Below are 19,154 nucleotides of genomic sequence, written 5' to 3' on the forward strand. Positions count from 1 at the left end.
TCCATTTTAAGAGATCTGAATTTTTTTTTTTTAAATGTGAACTCTACATTTTAAAAATGTTGGCAACTAACTTAAAAATGTAACCATGTGAGCTCAAGAGAACTTCAAGGTGCCAGACCCATCTGCAGGCCCTGCCAACGGCACCAGCTGTGCTGAGCCGAGCTGATCATGGGCCTGGCACTGGGCTGGGAGCTGCTCTGTGGGGGACGGGCCTGGGACCAGCTGAGAAGGCGGCAAGGGAGTCGCCTGTGCCCCTCTCCATCCTGGAGGCCATGTCTCACCGCTGGCTGAGGCCAGGCGGGGCTGCTGAGCTCAGGATCAGGGCCTTCCCTCTTCCTTTGGTTTCATTGGGAACAGCCATTCCAGGTTGTTCTGCAGCCAAAGTAGGGAGTCCCCTAGGGGAATCACTGATTCTTTAGGAAACACACAAAACAGAATGCATTTTACTTCCCTTTAATCAAAAAATAAATAAATACACTCCACAGGGACTTTTTTTTTTTAATGAGGAAAAAAGGTGAAAGAACAAAATAAAACAAACAAAACCCAAACCTACAGGGATTCTCATTTCCGGCCTGCAGGGAGTCACCAGCCAGGCCGAGGGACATGGACAGCCAGCCCAGCTGGGGCCTGCCAGGTGACTTGCAAGGTCGGAAAGGGAGCTGCTCTGCTCTGGGTGGTTCAGTCCCAGCCAGGGGCTGGAATGTCCTGCCTGCCGAGGGGCCACAGTCCCTGTAGAGGCCCCCCGGCAGCAGTGCACACCGATCCCTATTCTGCAAGGCATATCCCACAAGGCCCTTCCTCTTGGTGGCACTTGGGCACTCAAGGAGCCAGGAGATCCTGCCAAGATGGCTGGAGTCTGGAATGTGAGGTGTGCACAGGCGGGGCGAACTCCGGAGACCCAGAGACAAGCACCAACTCCCGGTGTGATGAGGCCAGTTCCCAAGGGGCAGGCCCGAAGAGCCTGGGGAGCAGGCAGGTGGGGGAGCCCCTCTTTCCAGAGTTCCAGGACAGTGGGAAACATGTCGGGCTGTGACTCTGGCCAGAGCACCCATCCCCTGCTGCAGGAGGCTCGGCAGACCCAAGGCTGGGGCACAGTGGGGTCTGCCGAGCATCAGGCAGAGTGGTGTGGCAGGTGGTGGCTGGGAGGGAGGGAACACCCATTGGGGTCCTAGAGGTGGATCCACTTGTTCCAGTTGACCTCGTGGGGGAACACACGGCCCAGCCGGAGGGTACAGTCCAAGGTGGGCTCGTAGAAGGCCATGGGGCTCTCGTCCAGGCTGGAGGGCACCTCCACCTCCTCCACCACGGGTGTGGAGAAGAGCGAGACGGCCCTTGGCTTTCTCAGCCAGCGCTTCCGGATGCAGCCGAGGGACTCCAGGCCCTGGAGACACCAGACACGCAGGTTACAGAGGCACTACCCTCGCCTGCTTGATTTATTCTTCAAGCATTAGGGAATGTTCTCTCTGTATGAGGAAGCCACTTCCCAGAGCAGGGGGCACCTGAACTGGGCATGAGTCAAGTGGGGATGTACCAGGAGGGTTCAGGCAAAGGCCCTGGTGGGAGAGGCAGCGGCCTGAGTAGCATGTGTACAGCACGGGCTGGAGCCTCCAAGCTGAATCTCATTTGTGGAGGAGAGGCCTGCAGCGGGGGCTGCATCCCAGCATCCTGTGAGCCAAGACTGGCTTCCAGGTGGGGTTCTGTTTGGCTCGCGGGGAATGTGACACTAAACTTCAAGCTCCTAGCTGCCAGAGGAGCTGGAGGCCCCATGCGCACTGGGCCAACGGAGCACAGGGCAACTGTCAGCCGAGCAGGAAGCAGCGACACCAGGGGGGCAGCTGCTTGACCCGTGGGGCCCTGCGGGCTCATGAGTTAGTGACCCCTGGCACAGAGAAAGCATCAGAGACAAGCACCGGGCACCCCTTCTTCCAGCCTGGCCAGCAGCATGGAGCTGGTGAAGGACACCGAGGGATGGCCTGAGAGGCAAGAGCCCAGGACAACTGGGGGAGGGGGTGCAGGCAAGCAGTATGGTGGTACCGCATGCTGCCTGGGGCCTGAACATCACGGCCGGGCCACTGAGAGCACCCAGCCGCCCCCACCCCCTGCTGAGCCTGGGAAGGCCCCATACCTGGAGCAGCTCCAGCACGGCGATGGGCTGCAGGACCCCCTGGTAGTGGCGCAGCAGGCAGTTCTCAGGGATGCCAGGCCTGGTCATGATGTGGTACAGCATGGCCTCCATCATACCCTTGCATACAGGCAGGTTCAGGTGGCCATCCACGACACGCCATGGCCGGCCGATGAAGCAGATGCTCTCACAGTCCCTGCAGGGGGAGGGCTTGGCATCAGGGCTTGGCGGGGGCAGGAGGGCAGCTCATTCAAACAGAACACTGAGGCTCAGGGGTGTCTGGGCCTGGCCCAGGTCACAGGGCTGAGACCAGCCGCCACCTCTTGTTCTCTGCTCTCCAAACTCCCCGCTTCTCTCCTGTCTGGACAGAAGGGCCCTTGACCGCCAGCTGGGTGGAACCACGATGTGGGGTCCTGCTCAGATGCAGCTGTAACTGAGGCCTCAGTGGGCCCACCCACGTTGGCAGGAGAGGGCCAAGAGTTGAGACTCCTGGACTTGCCAGCTCTCCTGGCAGTCCGGGCAGCAGCTACCTCCAGGCTGTGGCGAAGCTCACAGGAGCGTGACCCTGAAGCTCTCCCCTATACCATGTGCAGAGTTCCAGGAACGCTTTCCTTGAAACCAGGGACTGAACTGCTACTAAACCAGGGACTGAACAGCCACCCGGGGCCCAGGAGTGGGGCGGACCCAGAAGAGCTGGACACCTGGCTCTTATCGCTACGGCTGGGCCTTGGAGGGGCACACCTGAGCTCCTGAAAGCCAGGACACAGGGCACTTGGGCCCTCCCAATCTGGGGTCAGCACACACACTCATGGGAGGCGCCCCCACCAGAGGGGCTTCTGTGGCCTCCTTGCTTCCTGTAACTCTGTGGCACAGTTGTCCCGGGGGCAGCTGGGCATTCAGGGCTTATCCCTCTGTGGCCCCTGGCTCATCTGCTGGAGCGGGTGAGGTGCCTATGGGCCGTGAGGAGCCAGTGAAGCGCAGCTGACGGCACCAGGCATGGTTCTCCGCCAGTGCCCTGGGCGTTCTGGAAGCGCAGCCCTTGTTCCAGGCCGACCTGGGCACTGCTGGTGCTCAGCACGCCTGCTGCTCGCCCACTGCGCCCCTCCAAGTACCCCTGCCGAGAACCACGGTGCTGGGCAGCCTGTCAGAGCTGGTACCTGGGGAAAGACCCTCAAAAACCCTCACACAAATCCTTACCCTCGGTCCCTGTCAAGAGCCCCACCCGAAGCCCTGGAGCCAGAACCCCACACACCCACCTTTCCCGCGCTGCCTGGGAGATGCTGCCGGCTCCAAAACTCTCTGTGAACCCTGAGGGAAGAGGAAGAGAATGAGAGAGACTCGGAAAGTCACGGAAGCCATCTCTGCCTCCCCACCTTCAGCATGGCACCCAGCATGAGCAGGGCACCTCGAGGCTCAGGGGATGAAGTGTCAAAAAAAAACGACAACGATCATCTCACAGAGCAGCCACCCTGGAGGTGGCGGGGCCAGGGAGACTGCCGCACACAGTGCCACATGCAAACAGCGTCCCAGGCCCGGACAAGCCCCACACTGGGGGAAGCCAGCAAACACCTCATTTTCCACCCAGAAGCCCTGACCACAAGGGTGGTGTAAAGCCCGAGGCAAAAACAGCCCAAAGAAAACAAAAACGCCCAGAGAAGCCACATGAGAAGGCCGCTGCTGCTGACAGACGTGCAGGACAGGAAAGGGCGTGCTGCCACCCGAGGAAGGTGAGACCTCCATGCCGTCACTGCCCCACAGCAGCCGCTGCAGCACACACGCTGGCCCCATCGCCTGAGCTCCCGCTCCAGAACTCACAGTGCTGCCTGGGGGTGTGGGAGGCCTGTGCTCCCCTGGAAATCCATTTATAGGCAGCATCCTGCCCCGTCGGGGCTCAGGCTCCCAGAAGCTGAAGTCAAGCCCCTTTTGTGTCAGTGGCAGGTCCCCCATATCCCGGAGGAAGGCGTGGGGTCCATCGGGGCGGAGGGGAGGGAAAGCACGGGTGGAGTGAGGTGGGGTGGGGGACAAGGCGCACGGTACCTCTGGGGTCTTCAGAGCCCTCTGGAGGCTGTGCCTGGCCACTCAGCTGCTCTTGGCCTGGGGAACTGAACTCCCCGACACCCTCTCGGTCTTCCCGTGCTGCCCCCGCTGCAGCGGTGTCTTCAAGAGCTGGGGGTGAAGATGGGGCCTGGGCTTCTACTCCATCTTCAGCTCTGGGCCCAAGGATGGGGGCGAAGTTTGAGTCCTGGAGTACTGGCCTCTTGGCAGGGGTCATCTGGGTGCCCTCAGTGTCAGTCTCCCCATTCTCACTGGCCCAGCTGGCACGCCTCTTGGTGCCCCGGGGGCTGTGAGGAGGTGCCTGCCCCTCGAGGGGGCTGTCCTCCCTGGAAGACCCCTCTGGGGGTCTGGCCTGGGGGTCTTCTCTCTGGATGTCGGCATCCTCTCTGTCTTTCAGCCGCACCGAGTGCAGGAGCCAGGGCCAGGCAGAGCCCATGGCTACCAGGCGCGCAGTGTTGCCGCCGACCTCCAGCACCTGGTGCTGCTCCAGGAGGGCCTGGGGAGGCAGGAGACACAGGGGTCTGTGGGGAGCCAGGGATCCTCCGCGCTGGAGACCTCCCCTCCCTGGCGGGTTGAGTGCCCCGAGCAGCCCAGGCTCGTGAGGCGGGCGGGCTCCTAACCCCGGGCTGCCCCTTGCTAGCCCTGTGCCCTGGAGCAGCTTTTCTTCCTCTCTGGCTGCCGTGAACCACGTCAGCTGTGGTGCGGTTGTGAATCCACAACTGCACCCTCAACATGGACATGAAATGCCCCAGTTTTCAAATGTTAATGACTCATTCAACGTTTAAAAAGAACGCAACATGCTATGCCCCAAATCAAGCCCATCTTCAGTGTGCACCTGGCCTGGGAGCTGCAATTTCCGCTTCAGTGATATCCGGCTAACCTAAGGCACAGCTCACCTGGACGCAATCTGCGAATGTCCTGGTGCGCCCGCCACCTGCCTTCTCCAAGGCCGAGAACCGTCTGCGCAGCTCCTCCTTGTCAATCCCAAAACAACCCGTGGCTATAATGACTTCCAGGATCTCCAAGGCAGCAGTCAGGTCTTCGGGACTATACCCAGACAGCTCCAGCTGGAGGACAAACTCCTCCAAGCTGCAGGTGTTTTCCTGGGGCTTTATCAGCTTGGTGAACGTGTCAGGGAGGCAGGAGGTTCCCACTGTTAGCTCTTCCAGAGGAGCGGCTGTGGGGACACGGAGGAAGATCAGAGGCAGCCCGACAGAAGTCCCCCTCCCCTGCCCAATGCACAGGCCACACTCAGGAAAGGCACGCTCCAGCACCAACTCACTGCTTCCCCGACAGCCACAGGGGTCACCTGCTGGGCGGACAGGCTGGGCCCCTGGCATCAGGCTCCTGATCTGTGACCCTGAGCCTCTGACTACAGCTGACTGGATTTCTCCTGGCCACTATGATTCTCCTGCTCAAGACGTAAAGTGAAGGGCACGGAGGCCGAGGACTGGGGTTCGAGAACTGTAAAGCCCAGTGCTCTGAGGGGGAGTCCCTGACCAGGGCTGGCCTGGTCCCATCCCTTCCTGCTGCTCATGTGCCCACTGTTCCTTAGACCCTGTGAGATACACCAGGCCCCTTCTACACACCCCACTTTTGCCTACACTAGCCAGGGCTGGCTTCTGTTGCTTCCTATGGAATATGTCTCTGCTAAGGCCATAATCGATAGGTTATCACTACATTTTTGCCCAGTCCAAACTCCAAAGTACAGAATTCTAACTGTGGTTATGAAGCATATAGCGAACACCATCAACTTCAACAATGCACCTCACTTTATTGTGCTTCACGGATATTGTTTTTTGGGTTTTTTACATACTGAAGGCTTGTGGCAAGTCTGCGCCAAGAGAGTCTACGGGCACCACTTTCTCAACACCATGTGCTCGATTTGTGTCTGTCATGCTTGGGAATTCTCATATTTCATCTTTTTCATGATTATCATATCTGTGACGGTGGCCTGTGATCAGTGACCTTTGTCCTTAACTATTGTCACTATTTAGGGGCACCACAAACCACGCCCACATACGACAGCAAACTTAATTGATAAATGTCATGTGTGTTCTGACAACTCCAGGGACCAGCCATTCCCCATTTTCCTCCCTCTCCTGGGGCTCCCTATTCCTGAGACACAACAATATTGAAGTCAGGTTGGCCAGGTGCAGTGGCTCAGGCCTGTAATCCCAGCACTTTGGGAGGCCGAGGTGGGTGCATCATGAGGTCAGGAGATCGAGACCATCCTGGCTAACGTGGTGAAACCCCATGTCTACTAAAAAATACAAAAAATTAGCTGAGCGTGGTGGTGGGCGCCTGTAGTCCCAGCTACTCGGGAGGCTGAGGCAGGAGAATGGCGTGAACCCAGGAGGTGGAGCTTGCAGTGAGCTGAGATCGCGCCACTGCACTCCAGCCTGGGCGACAGAGCGAGACTCCATCTCAAAAAAAAAAAAAAAAAAAAATTGACGTCAGGCCAGTTAATAACCTTACAATGGCCCCTCTGTGTTCAAGTAAAAGGGAGAGTTGGACATCTCTCACTTTACATCAAAAGCTAGAAAATATCAGGCTTCGCGAGGAAAGCATGGTGACAGCCAGGACAGCCGAAAGCTGGGCCTCTTGTGCCAAAGTTAGTCAAGTTGTGAGGGCAAAGGAAAAGTTCTTGAAGGAAATTAAAAGTGTTACTCCAGGGAACACACGAACAATAATAAAGCAAAAACAGCCTTGTTGCTGATATGGAGAAAGTTTCAGCGGTCTGGATAGATGAAACCAGTCACAACCTTCCCTTAAGCCAAAGCCTAATCCAGAGCAAGGCCCTAACTCTCTTTAATTCTATGAAGGCTGAGAGAGGTGAGGAAGATGCAGAAAAGCTGGAAGCTAGCAGAGGTTGGTTCACGTAGTTTAAAGAAAGAAGCCGTCTCCGTAACATAAACGTGCAAGGTGAAGCACCAAGTGCTGCTGGAGAAGCTGCAGCAAGTTCTCCAGAAGCTCTAGCTAGCTGAGATCAGCGATGAAGGTGGATACACTAAACAGATTTTCAATGTGCACAAAACAGCTTTATATTGAAGATGCCATCTAGGACTTTCATGGCTACAAAGGAAAAGGCAAGGCCTGGTTTCAAGGCTTCAAACGACAGCCCACTCTCGATAGGAAGTAACGAAGCTGGTGACTTTAAGTTGAAGCCAGTGCCCATTTCCCATCCCCAAATTCTTAGGGAAGAGAATGATGCTTAATTTATTCTGCCTGTGCTCTATAAAAAGAACTGCAAAGCTGGATGACAGCATGTCTGTTTACAATGTGGCTTACTAAATATTTTAAGCCCACTGTAGAGACCTACTGCTCAGAAAAAAAGATTGCTTTCAAAATGGTATGCTGATTAATGATGCCCCTGGTCACGCATGAGCTCTGATGGAGATGTTCAAGGAGATGAATGTTGTTTTCATGCCTGCTAACACAATATCCATTCTGTACCCCATGGATCAAGGAGTTATTTCACTTTCAAGTCTTATTATTTAAGAAATACATTTGATGGCTGGACACAGTGGCTCACACCTGTAATCCCAGCACTTTGGGAGGCTAAGCGGGTGGATCACCTGAGGGCAGTAGTTCAAGACCAGCCTGCCCAACATGGTAAAACACTGTCTCTACTAAAAATACAAAAATTAGCCGGGTGTGGTGATGGGTGCCTGTAATTCCAGCTACTCGGGAGGCTGAGATAGGAGAATCACTTGAACCTGGGAGGTGGAGCTTGCAATGAACTGAAATCATACCACTGCACTCCAGTCCAGGCGACAAGAGTGAAACTCGGTCTCAAAAAAGAAAGAAATTCATTTCGTAAGGCTATGGCTACTATAGTGATTCCTCTGATGGATCTGGACAAAGTAAACTGAAAATCTTCTGGAAAAGAGTCACCATTCTAGATGCTGTTAACAACATTTGTGATTCATGGGAGGTGGTCAAAATACCAACATCAACAGGAGTTTGGAAAAAGTTGATTCCCACCCTCATGGACGACTTTGAGGGGTTCAAGTCATCCGTGGAGAAAGTAACTGCAGATGCAGTGGAAATAACAAGAGAACTAGAGGCGGAGTCTGAAGATGGGATGGAGTTTCTGCAATCTCAGGATCAAACTTGAACAGATGAGGACTTGCTTCTTATAGACGAGCAAAGGTGGTTTCTTGAGTTTCTTGACATAGAATCTACTCCTGGTAAAGACGCTGAGAACATTGTTGAAATGGCAACAAAGGACTTAAAATATTACATAAACTAGGTCTGGTATGGTAGCTCATGCCTGTTGTCCCACCCCTTTGGGAGGCCATGGCGGGAGGATCCCTTGAGGCCTGAGACCAGCCTGGGCAACAGAGAAAGGCCCTGTCTCTACAAAAAATTAAAAAAGTAGCTGGCTGTGGTGGCACATGCCTATAGTCCAAGCTACTTAGGAGACTGAGGCAGGAGGATGACCTGAGCCCAGAAGCTAGAGATGACTGTGAGCTATCATCATGCCACTGTACTCCAGCCTAAGCAACAGAGCAAGACCCTGTCTCTAAAAAATAGGCTTGGTGTGGTGGCTCACACCAGCGGGAGCACTCACCAGCGGGCCTGAGCCGGGCAAGGCCGGGCCCTCCCCCAGCACCAGCAGGAGCACTCACCAGCGGGCCTGAGCCGGGCAAGGCCGGGCCCTCCCCTGGCACCAGCGGAAGCACTCACCAGCGGGCCTGAGCCGGGCGGGCACAGGGCTGCAGCGGAGCTGGAACTTCATCTGGCAGGAGTTGACCACGATGCTGTCATTGGGATTGAGGTTGCGGGTGCTGACGATGCCGGGGGAGTAGTAGCCCCTCATCAGCAGGTAGTTGGTGTGGGAGGCCTGAGCAGGTTTCACCTCCATGCTCCGGCGCTTGCCCCCTAGGCCTTCATCCAAGTCATCCTCTTCATCCTCGTCATCCTCCAGGCTGCCATCCTTCCCCAAGCTAGAAGAGAATTGCGACCTGGATACCCAAGCACAGGCCAGCCAGCTACTACTGCAGCCTCTCCCCTCCCTCGAGAGGCCTTTGTGGCTGGGCCTCAGCAGTGGCCCCAGCAGCTGGCTGTGCTTCATTACCAAGGCTGGTGTGGACCGCTGCCCCAGATCCATCCCCTTTCCCACCTTCCTGTGCAACGTGCTCACCCCTTGTCACATATCTGCGTCTCTGTGGGGACTGTTCCTTTTGCCCGTCTCTCAGTCCAGAAAACACCCACTTCCCCAGGAAGCCCCAGTTCTGTTGCAAGGCCCTCAGGACCAGTCCTCCCTTCTCTTCCCTGCCCCTCCCCTGCCCCACTGTGCTGCATCCTTCTCTTTGGCCAATTCCCATAACACCTGGGAGGCATCAGCAGAGGATGCCTTGGACACTGGCCTACAATCCCCAGTCACTCATCTGCAACGCCCATCCTGCAAGCTCCCGGAAGGCACTACCGACCCCTGCCGGTCTGTGTCTGGCCAATGCCTAGCACGTGGCCAGACCTGATGCTGTGGATGCCGGGCTCTTACCTTTTGATGACCTCATTCTCCACCATTGAGCTATCTACTACGATGATCTGCTCCGGGATCCTGACATCCACGGAAATAAGGCCCAGAGAGAAGAGGGTCAGGACGGCCACACAATTTCCTCCAGGGCCGTCCAGTGAAAAGGCCACCATGTCATTTGTGGGCTCATTATTATCCTGGTCTTTGAAAGAGAAACGATCAGGCTGGTCCAACTTGCCAGCAGCCCGCATTCTGTCCAAAAACTGGAATGACTCCGTGCAGATGGTGCTTGGAAATCGCCACGTAAAAATCCTACACAGACAAAAAGAAAGGAAGGGCCTGACTGAGGGCCGGCCGTAGGAAGCCATCATTTGGACAGGCTATGAGCACGTCAAATCATTATGGTAAGAACTAAGCAAAATGCCCCACTTCTCCCCTAAAGCTCTCCGTCCCATCCCAAATGAAGGCGCTGTGTTCCCATCTAGCGGTGTTTGTGTCTCTCTTCCCCGCTAGCCTGAGTACCTTCCATGCAGAGTACCGTCTCCTCATCTAATTCAATGTGGCCTCACCTTGCGTTCCAGAAGGGTGCTGGCAGGCTCACCTCACGGGCACTCACTGTACACAGTTGCTGAACTAGGGATGGTGAGCATGCTTTCTGTAATAACAGTCCCCACACAAAGCCAGCCCTGGTCTCACATGTGTGCCCAAGCTGTCTCCATGCAGCACCTGGTGAGGCACTTCCCCGGCTCTGTCCAGAGAGCAACATTCCATGACCCTGCTACCAGGGTCAGAGGGAGGGACCCAAAAGGCCTTCCTTGTCTGCTGACCACTGCCCTCCGTTCAGATGGGAACACGCAGTCAGAGCAGTGTCTCCGTGACAAATGGCCTTGTTGGACTTGGACATGTATCTTCTGCTGCCACACCCACTTCCCAGAGGCCTGAGGGTCATTCGGGGTGAGGGTTTGGGGAGGAGGAAGTGTCTGTCATCACGGGGAAGGAATGGTATCAAAGAACTGAAAGAAGATTCATGGTGCTGTCTCTGAGCATCTGACTGCAGCCCTGTGCAGACCTGAGGGTGGGCAAGGAGAACGGTATGAAGGGGGAAGCTGCCAAGGTGGCGGCTTGGGAATGTTCTCAGGGACTCTGCATGTGGTCAGGAGGCTGGTGGTGCAACGCTCTCTGCGGCATGAAGCCACACTGCAAGAGCGTTTCAGGAGGGAGCCCCAGGAGGATGTCTGTCTGGATGCACCTCCGCACCCCAACCCCGCACCAGCTGCTGGAGCTGCGAATGGGCCCAGGAGACTTCCCAGGTCTCAGGGCTACACGGAAGAGGGACTGAGGTTATGCTGGAACAGGAGGGTGAACTTCCAGCTGGGCCAATTATTAAATTCAAAACCAATTTCACTCCATCTGATGAGAGAAACGGAAACAAACCACCTGCAAAATGGCAACACCACCAACACAAAGATGCTGCTAGCACTCACCTGATCCCCACACCAGGAAGGAGGAGAGGGGCTGCAGGAAACCCCAGAGCCTGCGTCTTGCGCATGAGGCTGCGGGGGGCCCCAGCTCCTACCTGCTTTCATGGCCACAATGCTTCCTTTGCTCCTCTTTATGTGGCTCAACCTCGGAATACCCAGGGCTCCTGACAGGTACTCACCTGTAGTAGGTCTGGGATAGCTGGTAGGACATTGGCACGAAGGGCAGGGCCCGGTTCTTCTTGGGGCCCAGCGTGTGGTTGACCCGGCGCCGGTTGACCAAGCTCCTCTTCTGGCACTCCATGAAGGCCTTCACGAGAACGTGGTCCTTGTACTCCCGATAGAGGCGGAAAGTCTGCAACACGGTGAGGCAAGGGTGAGTGGGGTTCTCCAGCCGGCCAGGGAAAAGACTGGGGTATGTGGAGGCAGAGGCTGTGGCTGATGCTTTATAGAGGAAGTGACCGATCGTGGGAGGCCCAGACTGGCGTGTGTGTGTGTCAGTGTGTGTGTGACTGTGTGTATGGCGGGGGAGGGGTGCTGAGGAAGTCGGCAATCCCAGTTCTCGGACCATCACATCACACTTCCAGAGACCACAAAGGGCAGGGAACTGACGAGACGGGGGGCTATTCACTCCCAAGCCGATTGCTTTCGATGCAGACAGATGGAATCAACAGAGTCATCTGGTCTACCACTCTGTCCCCTGGCCTCCCACCCAGCCATCAGCACGTCAGGTGGGCTCTACCTTCCAATGCACTGGGTTCATGCCACTGCTCTTTCTCACCATCGTCCCCAGCTGACTGGTCTCCCTCCTTCCCCACGTCACCTTCCCCCAACCCCTGACCATTCTCCATAGCAGCCAAAGTAATCCTTTGATGCCTACATCAGACTACACATTCCTGCCCTGCCTCAAAACCCCCGAGGACTTCCCTCTGCAGATGTGACCACAACCAGGCCTTCACGACAAGGAGCCTGGTGAGTGGGACCCTGCCCGCCCACCCGCCACTCTGGCCTCACATCCCCCAACACCACCCCCCTTGCTCACTGCCCACTAGCCTCCTGGACCTTCTTACATTTCTTGAAAAAGCCCAGGCATCCTACCTTGGGGCCTTTGCCCTGCCGCTCCCCTAAATCTTTGCATGGCTGATTCCTCAACATTCAGGGCTCAGCCCAAATATTTCCCCTCAAATGACAAATCCTTCTCCATTCTCCTCCTCTGTGGTCAACTGCCTTATATTATCCTGTTTTATTTTCTCCATAGCAGCTACCTGAAATGATCTCATCTGCTTATTCATTGTTTGGAAGTCCCAGGAGAACACAGATTCAACTCCTTTTTTTTTTTTTTTTTTTTTTTGAGCCAGGGTCTCACTGTTGCCCAGGCTGGAGTACTGTGGCACCAACACAGCTCACTGCAGCCTCAACCTCCTGGCTCAAGCAGTCCTCCTGCTTCAGCCTCCTGGGTAGGCAGGACTACAGGCACTGTCTGGTTAATTTTTGTATTTTTTGTAGAGATGGGGTTCTTGCCATGTTACCCAGACTGGTCTTGAACTCCTGGCCTCAAGTGATCATCCTGCCTCAACCTCCCAAAGTGCTGGGATTACAGGCGTGAGCCACCATGCCTGGCCTAGATTCAGCTCTTGCTGCTGCCACGCCAGTGCCTAGGCGGAAGGAAGTGCCTCTGCTGAACACACCATGGGGACTTCATGGCTCAGCCTGCTAAGTCTTGTGGACCTGGGCCCCACCTAGTGGATGAGTACCTCAAAGGACTGTGCGGTCAGCAGAGTCTCTGTTACTCCAAGCTTCTGCAAAGGGCAAGCAATGATCTGTTCCTGAGTATCTAGCATCTGCCAGCCTCTGAGAGAGCTCCTACAGGACTGTCTCCTCAAAAGTGCTGGCTAAGAAAAATCCCTATCATGATCTAAGGATTTTAGGCACTGCCTCCAGGACCTCGAGTGACAGAGAAGGCTGAGGCACACGGACTTTAAGTGATCCTCAGGTCACACTGTCAGGCAGGGGTGGGTCAGAGAAGAGAAGAGCAACCTCACCACTGCACCTTACTTCCAGCGGAGGGACACAAGGGGACCGGGGACCAGTGCAGTGGTCAGCTGGGGCTCTGAGGCAGCACTCAGGTGTTCCCCAGAGCATGTCTGACTGCAGCTCACTCTTTGTGACAAGCCTTCTGTCACTTTGATCTTCTGTTCCATTTGAATGTAATTAGCAAATGGGTATATTCCCACACAACAGGATAGGAGCGCTCAGGCCATGTGTGGTGAGTTGGGGGCTGTCGTCCACCCAATCATATTTCCAAGAGGCTGAGTTGTCACAGGCACAGTGAGCCCACCTGCAGCCTTCCACTGGCTTCCTGGAACCTTTAGGGGAGCCTTGCGGGTCCCCTGTGGGGCTCTCACTTTGCTATTGGCCTTCCAGTCCTCGGTCAAGAGTCACTGAGGAAGTCACTAAAGAAGAGTCCTGTTTCCTGCTCAGGGAGAGGCCATGCAGGCCGGTGGTCTTTCTAAGGTGAATTTCCATGCCCCTGGGGGTTGAGGCAGAGTGACTAGGCCTTCGGTACCAAACATCAGAGCCCAGGTGCCACCTGGAGATGGAACTGGAGGAGGAAAAAGCAGTGGGATAATATTGGGGACACGCCTGGCTGGAAGGCAGGGGCCCGGCTTTTGCCACTGGGGCTGGGCTTTCTTATTTGGAGGTGGGGTACAGTGGGAAGGATCTCCAAAGTCCCCTCCAGCTCTGAGCCACTTATGAGCAGGACAGCTGGAAGTCCCACCCCACAGCCAGAAGTCGGAAATTTGGACTCCTATGTGTAATGTTGGAAAAAACATTTTTTGAAAAAAAAAAATTGTGTTTTCCTTTTAAACAAGTGTGAGACCAATAAAATGCGGTCTGTGGACTGTTTATTGGAACTTCACCTGATAACTATTTATTCTTTTCTCTGCAAGTTCAGGCTCAGACAGGGTTTTGCTTTCATCTACAAAATGCTGGGGTGGCAGAGGGGTACATGGCACAGACGCTACCCTTCCACTCCAAACGTGTACACCTGACCATAAGTGTAAAACAGGCAGGAGGAAATAAAACATGGGGTTCAAGGGATGCACGGCAAGGGTATGGAGGACATTTCTTGGGCGTCTCTGATCGATGGTCCTACGTGTCCCTGCAGGAGGCACAGAGAACCTCCAGGTGGTGATTAAAACAGGAGAAATCAAATGCACACTCAGTCTTGGGCGGGCTGAGACCTGGCCATGGCTGTTAAAGACTAGGGCCAGGGTGCTGCTCTGAAGCAGGGCATTCAAGCCTAGCCTGGCATTTTCGTGAACCAGCTCCATTTCCCTGTCCTCCCTGCCCTGCTGTGGCCAAAGTAACAAGCACGTGCAGCGCCCCAGCAGGGTCAACACTGCTGTTTCTGCAAGGATGGCCCACGGGCCCCTTCGGTACTGGCGGAGGGGTGGCACACTCTTATCAGGGCCCCACTCTGCTGCTCCTGACTGGAGTCTCTGAGGACAGGGCTTGGGCTCCACATGCTACAAGATCTCTCTGTGGACTCTGAGGCACCCTGATGATCAGGTCCTCACCCAACTGAATTCATCAGCGGCACTAGGAAAGTCCCTTTGTTTCCTCATTCTTTTCTCCCCTCATATTCCAAATCAGGTAACCTGTTAATGTAAGCTAGGAGCAGATTTTTAGGGTTAGTGATTAAATACAAAATGAATGGGTCCTCCTTAGAATTTACTTTTGTGATGACTTGGAGGAGAACGAGGCCCTGGGTGGCACTGCCTGGCGCCCCTCAGCACCTCTCTGTTGGGGTCTTGGGTGATGACTGACTGAGCTATGTGGTCTCGGGCGGGTGATTTAACTTCTCTGAACCTCAGGTGCCCACATTTGTATAACAGTAGTAAGACCACTGACTTCCTGGGCTCCACCGGGGGTTCAATGTGATTTCTCTTCCTCACTCTCATCTTCCTTCAGCCGTAGTAGAGTGGCTGCGTGGACCTGTGTCCTCGGGAGACAGATGACTCACTGCCCACAGGAAGGCAGCTTTCCCATCGAGTGATCTCCCACAACCAGAGTATCTTGGCATTCCAAAGTGATGATTTGAAAAGCTACGCCGTATAGCTCAATTACTTTCTCAGGTCCTTTGCCACGCCTCATTTCCTCCCCTGCTTCATTTTGTCTTAAACATGAGACTTAAAAACCTCAGCTCTGGGAGGGATGGTGGAGGTCACTGGATTCCATCCCCATGCTTTAAAGGCTAAAGAGAGAGATGAGGAGAACCCGGCCAAGAGGTGCGAAGCTTCGGTTCTATGAGACGCTAAGCCCTGGAGGATCACAGCTTGGTAATGACAGGTGACAATCGGTGCTGTATACTTGAAATGCACCAGGAGGAGAGAGCGCCAAGCGTGCTCACTACAACGAGAAAAGGTACTGTGTGGGGGGATGGATGTGCTAATTGGCTTGATTGTGGCGATTATTCTGCAATGTATACGTACATCAAATTCTTCAGTTGTATACCATAAACATACAGAATAAACACAAAGAAATACAAATAAAACAACGATAAAAAGATAAAAGTTGAAGGACATGTGGGCTGGCATATTGGGGGAATCAGCCCCTGAGAGCCCACAGCAGAGAAGGGCAGGGGCCAGCACCTCACGAGCCTGGCTTCAGAAGGGTCCACATCCCTGCTGTGCAGCTAGGCAGCCGGTACCCACCTGGAATGACTGGTAGGACTTCATCTGACTGTCCGAGAGGGCCAACGTGCTCTGGATCAGGTTCTGGAGCACCAGAAAGTGGATGTCATCCACGCTGAAAGAGAGGGGGTGGCAGGGTACCATGAGGCCACAGGCACCACTCAGCTCAGGCAGATACAATTCTTAGGGAAAAAAACTTGAATCTCACAAAAGGGACACAAATGCCAAAACTTCACAAAAGAAAACACAATAAATGATGGTTTCCAGGCTTTACTAACAGGTCCATTTTTGCAGGAGAAAAGTTTCTATTTAGTGGATAGGGGGTGACCTACCCGGAATGGGTTTACATGACCAGTAACAAATGTAGTTAGTACTTCTCTACAGAGCTAAAATCAAAGTGACTATTGCTTATCCAAGATGGAAAAGCAAAACCTGAGCTTTTGGAATCGAGTTTTGCTTGGAAAGCTCATGGGTTGAGAGTTTAAATCCTTTCCTCAATCTACGTTAAGGCTTGGCCAGTGATATTCAAGGCTGGGGGGTCAGGAACTTTTCCTCTAAAGGGCCAGTTAATACATGCTTTAGTCTTGGTGGACTCTATGGAATCTGTTGCAACTATAGCTGACCCTTCTGCACTGTGGACTGAACTGTGCAGATCCACTTACACACGGATTTTCTTTCACCTCTGCCACCCTAGAAACAGCAAGACCAACCCCTCCTCTTCCTATGTCCCTTCAGACTACTCAAAATGAAGACGACAAGGATGAAGACCTTTAAGATGATCTACTTCCATTTAGTGAATAGTAAACAGATTTTCTCTTCCTAATTTTTTTTTTTTTTTTGAGACAGAGTTTCGCTCATGTCACCTAGGCTCGAGTGCAATGGCATGATCTCAGCTCACTACAACCTCCGTTTCCTGGGATCAAGCGATTCTCCTGCCTCAGCCTCCCAAGCAGCTGGGATTACAGGCGCCTGCCATGCCCACCTAATTTTTGTATTTTTTAGTAGAGACGGGGTTTCATCATGTTGGCCAGGCTGGTCTTGAACTCTTGACCTCAGGTGATCCACCCGCAGCACCCTCCCAAAGTGCTGGGATTACAGGCGTGAGGCACCATGCCCGGCCCCTTATTTTTGTTAATAGTTTCTTTTCTCTAGCTTATTTTCTTGTAAGAGTACAGTATATTACACATATAAAATACAAAGTATATATTAATCAACCGTTTGGAATTGATAAGGTTTCTGGTCAACAGTAGGGTATCAGCAGTTAGATTCTGAGGAGCCAAAAGTTACATATGGGGCCAGGCATAGTGGCTTATGCTTGTATATTAATCAACTGTCTGTTATTGATAAGGTTTCTGATCAACAGTAGGCTATCAGTGGTTAGGTTTAGGGAGTTGAAAGTTACATGTGGGGCCAGGAGTGGTGGCTTACGCCTATAATCCCAGCACTTTCAGAGGCCGAGGCGGGCAGATCCCTTGAGGCCAGGAGTTCGAGAGCAGCCTGGTCAACACGGAAAAACCCCGTCTCTACTAAAAATACAGAAATTAGCTGGGTGTGGTGGCCGGCGCCTGTAATCCCAGCTATTTGGGAGGCTGAGGAATGAGAATTGCCTGAATCGAACAGGCAGAGGCTGCAGTGAGCTGAAATCAAACCACCGCATTCCAGCCCGCGTAATAGAGCAAGACTCCATCTCAAAAGAAAAAAAAACGAAAAAAAAAGTTCTATGTGGACTTTTGACTGTGCAGGGGGTCAGTGTCCCCTCACCCCCAAGTTGTTCAAGGTCAACTGTACTCATCTCTGATGTTCTCGCATAAAAGCAGCACAGACAACATACAGAATGGGCATGGCTGTGTGCCAATAAAATTTTATTTACACAAACAGGCAGTGGGCTGGATTTGGCCCTAGATTACCCCAGTGCAACAGGTTGTCAGCCACCAAGTTAAGTAGCTGAGGAAAAGCTACTCTATATATCAGCACTTACCTGTTAAGTTCATCCTCCTTCCTGGTTTGATCTTTTTCATCCCCAATTGCCAAAACTCGGTACCTGCAAAAGAAACATAAGAACATGTCAATGAAACAAAGCAGCTCCTCACAAAGCAAGCGGATGCTGGCTCAAGATGGCCATTTATTGGCTAAAGTGTTGGGAGTGGGAGAAATGTTGAACTCACCAAAAGTCGAGCGCTGTACATGTAAATTAAAATGCGAATATACCCTGTTCTGCCTGGTAGAAGGAGGGCTGAGAAAATGTGCAATGTTCACCTACTGACGATTATGTGGCAACACGGAAAACCGTGAATTGGCAAAGATCCACTGTTAATTGTAAAAGGAACAGGACTTAAAACTGTGGGTGTGTTACAATCCAAAAAGAAGAAGCACAAGGAAAAAAATGTCCCAGAAGTAATCTAAAAAAATTATTCTCATAGAAAAAGGAAAAAGGTAGTTCCCAGAGGCTGGGAAGTGGAAGGGAAGGAATGAAGAAAGGAAAGATGTTGAGCGAAGGGTATAAAGTTACAGTTAGACCAGAGGAATAAGTTTTCATGATTTCAAACTGCATGGTGACCACAGTTAATAACATATTACATATTTTGAAATTACTAAAATAATAGATTTTTAAGGTTCTTATTGCCAAAAAAAAGAAGTTGGTGAGGCGACAGATACGTTGGTTAACTTGATTTCATCTTTCCTCAATGGACACATATATCAAAACATCACACTGTACCCCAAAATATATAAAATTATTATTCATCAATTAAAACAAAGAAATATGAAAATCCCCAAAGAGTAGCCATATTAGGTGTTGGAATTACAAACTATTTCCCCATTTCTTTTTTGAGTTTCATGTAATATTATTTTACTGTATTTATACCATGCAAGTAAATTTAAGAATAAATCATAGAACTGCCTTTTTATAAAATATGGCAAATTGGCCATTTGTAGGACATTTCTTCATTTTCTACCAAACCAATGGAAAAATTAATCTTGATTGCAACGGTAAATTCCTCTTATAATTTAGTGCCAAGAAAAATAAACTTTTCAGAAAAATGTGAAAACCACCTTTGCTTCCTGGGTTCAAGTGATTCTCCTGCTTCAGCCTCCCAAGTAGCTGGGATTACAGGCGCGTGCCCACCACACCCGGCTAATTTTTGTATTTTTAGTAGAGACTGAGTTTTACCATGTTGGCCAGGCTGGTCTCCAACTGCTGACCTCAGGTGATCTGCCTGCCTCGACCTCCCAAAGTGCTGGGATTATGCGCGTAAGCCCCCATGCCTGGCTTGGAACTGTTTTCTATTTTGCTTTGCCTGCCAGAATGCTCAGGATCA

General features: G+C 52.8%; 1 protein-coding gene across 1 annotated transcript in view; it reads right to left on the minus strand.

The window, feature by feature from the left end:
* Window positions 1-481: 481 nt before the first annotated feature.
* GTF3C1 (general transcription factor IIIC subunit 1) overlaps window positions 482-19,154 on the minus strand; it is an 85,460-nt gene continuing 66,787 nt past the window's right edge. The window contains exons 28-37 of the mRNA XM_030924914.1: window positions 17,816-17,878; window positions 15,859-15,952; window positions 11,323-11,495; window positions 9,687-9,974; window positions 8,870-9,129; window positions 5,074-5,354; window positions 4,160-4,673; window positions 3,379-3,430; window positions 2,126-2,318; window positions 482-1,381 (exon numbers count right to left, since the gene is read on the minus strand). Coding sequence (XP_030780774.1) covers window positions 1,169-1,381; window positions 2,126-2,318; window positions 3,379-3,430; window positions 4,160-4,673; window positions 5,074-5,354; window positions 8,870-9,129; window positions 9,687-9,974; window positions 11,323-11,495; window positions 15,859-15,952; window positions 17,816-17,878 — 2,131 coding nt within the window. The 3' untranslated portion in view covers window positions 482-1,168. The remainder of the gene's footprint in view (window positions 1,382-2,125; window positions 2,319-3,378; window positions 3,431-4,159; window positions 4,674-5,073; window positions 5,355-8,869; window positions 9,130-9,686; window positions 9,975-11,322; window positions 11,496-15,858; window positions 15,953-17,815; window positions 17,879-19,154) is intronic.

Source organism: Rhinopithecus roxellana, chromosome 20 (genome assembly GCF_007565055.1).
Source record: "Rhinopithecus roxellana isolate Shanxi Qingling chromosome 20, ASM756505v1, whole genome shotgun sequence".
Taxonomy (NCBI): Eukaryota; Metazoa; Chordata; class Mammalia; order Primates; family Cercopithecidae; genus Rhinopithecus; species Rhinopithecus roxellana.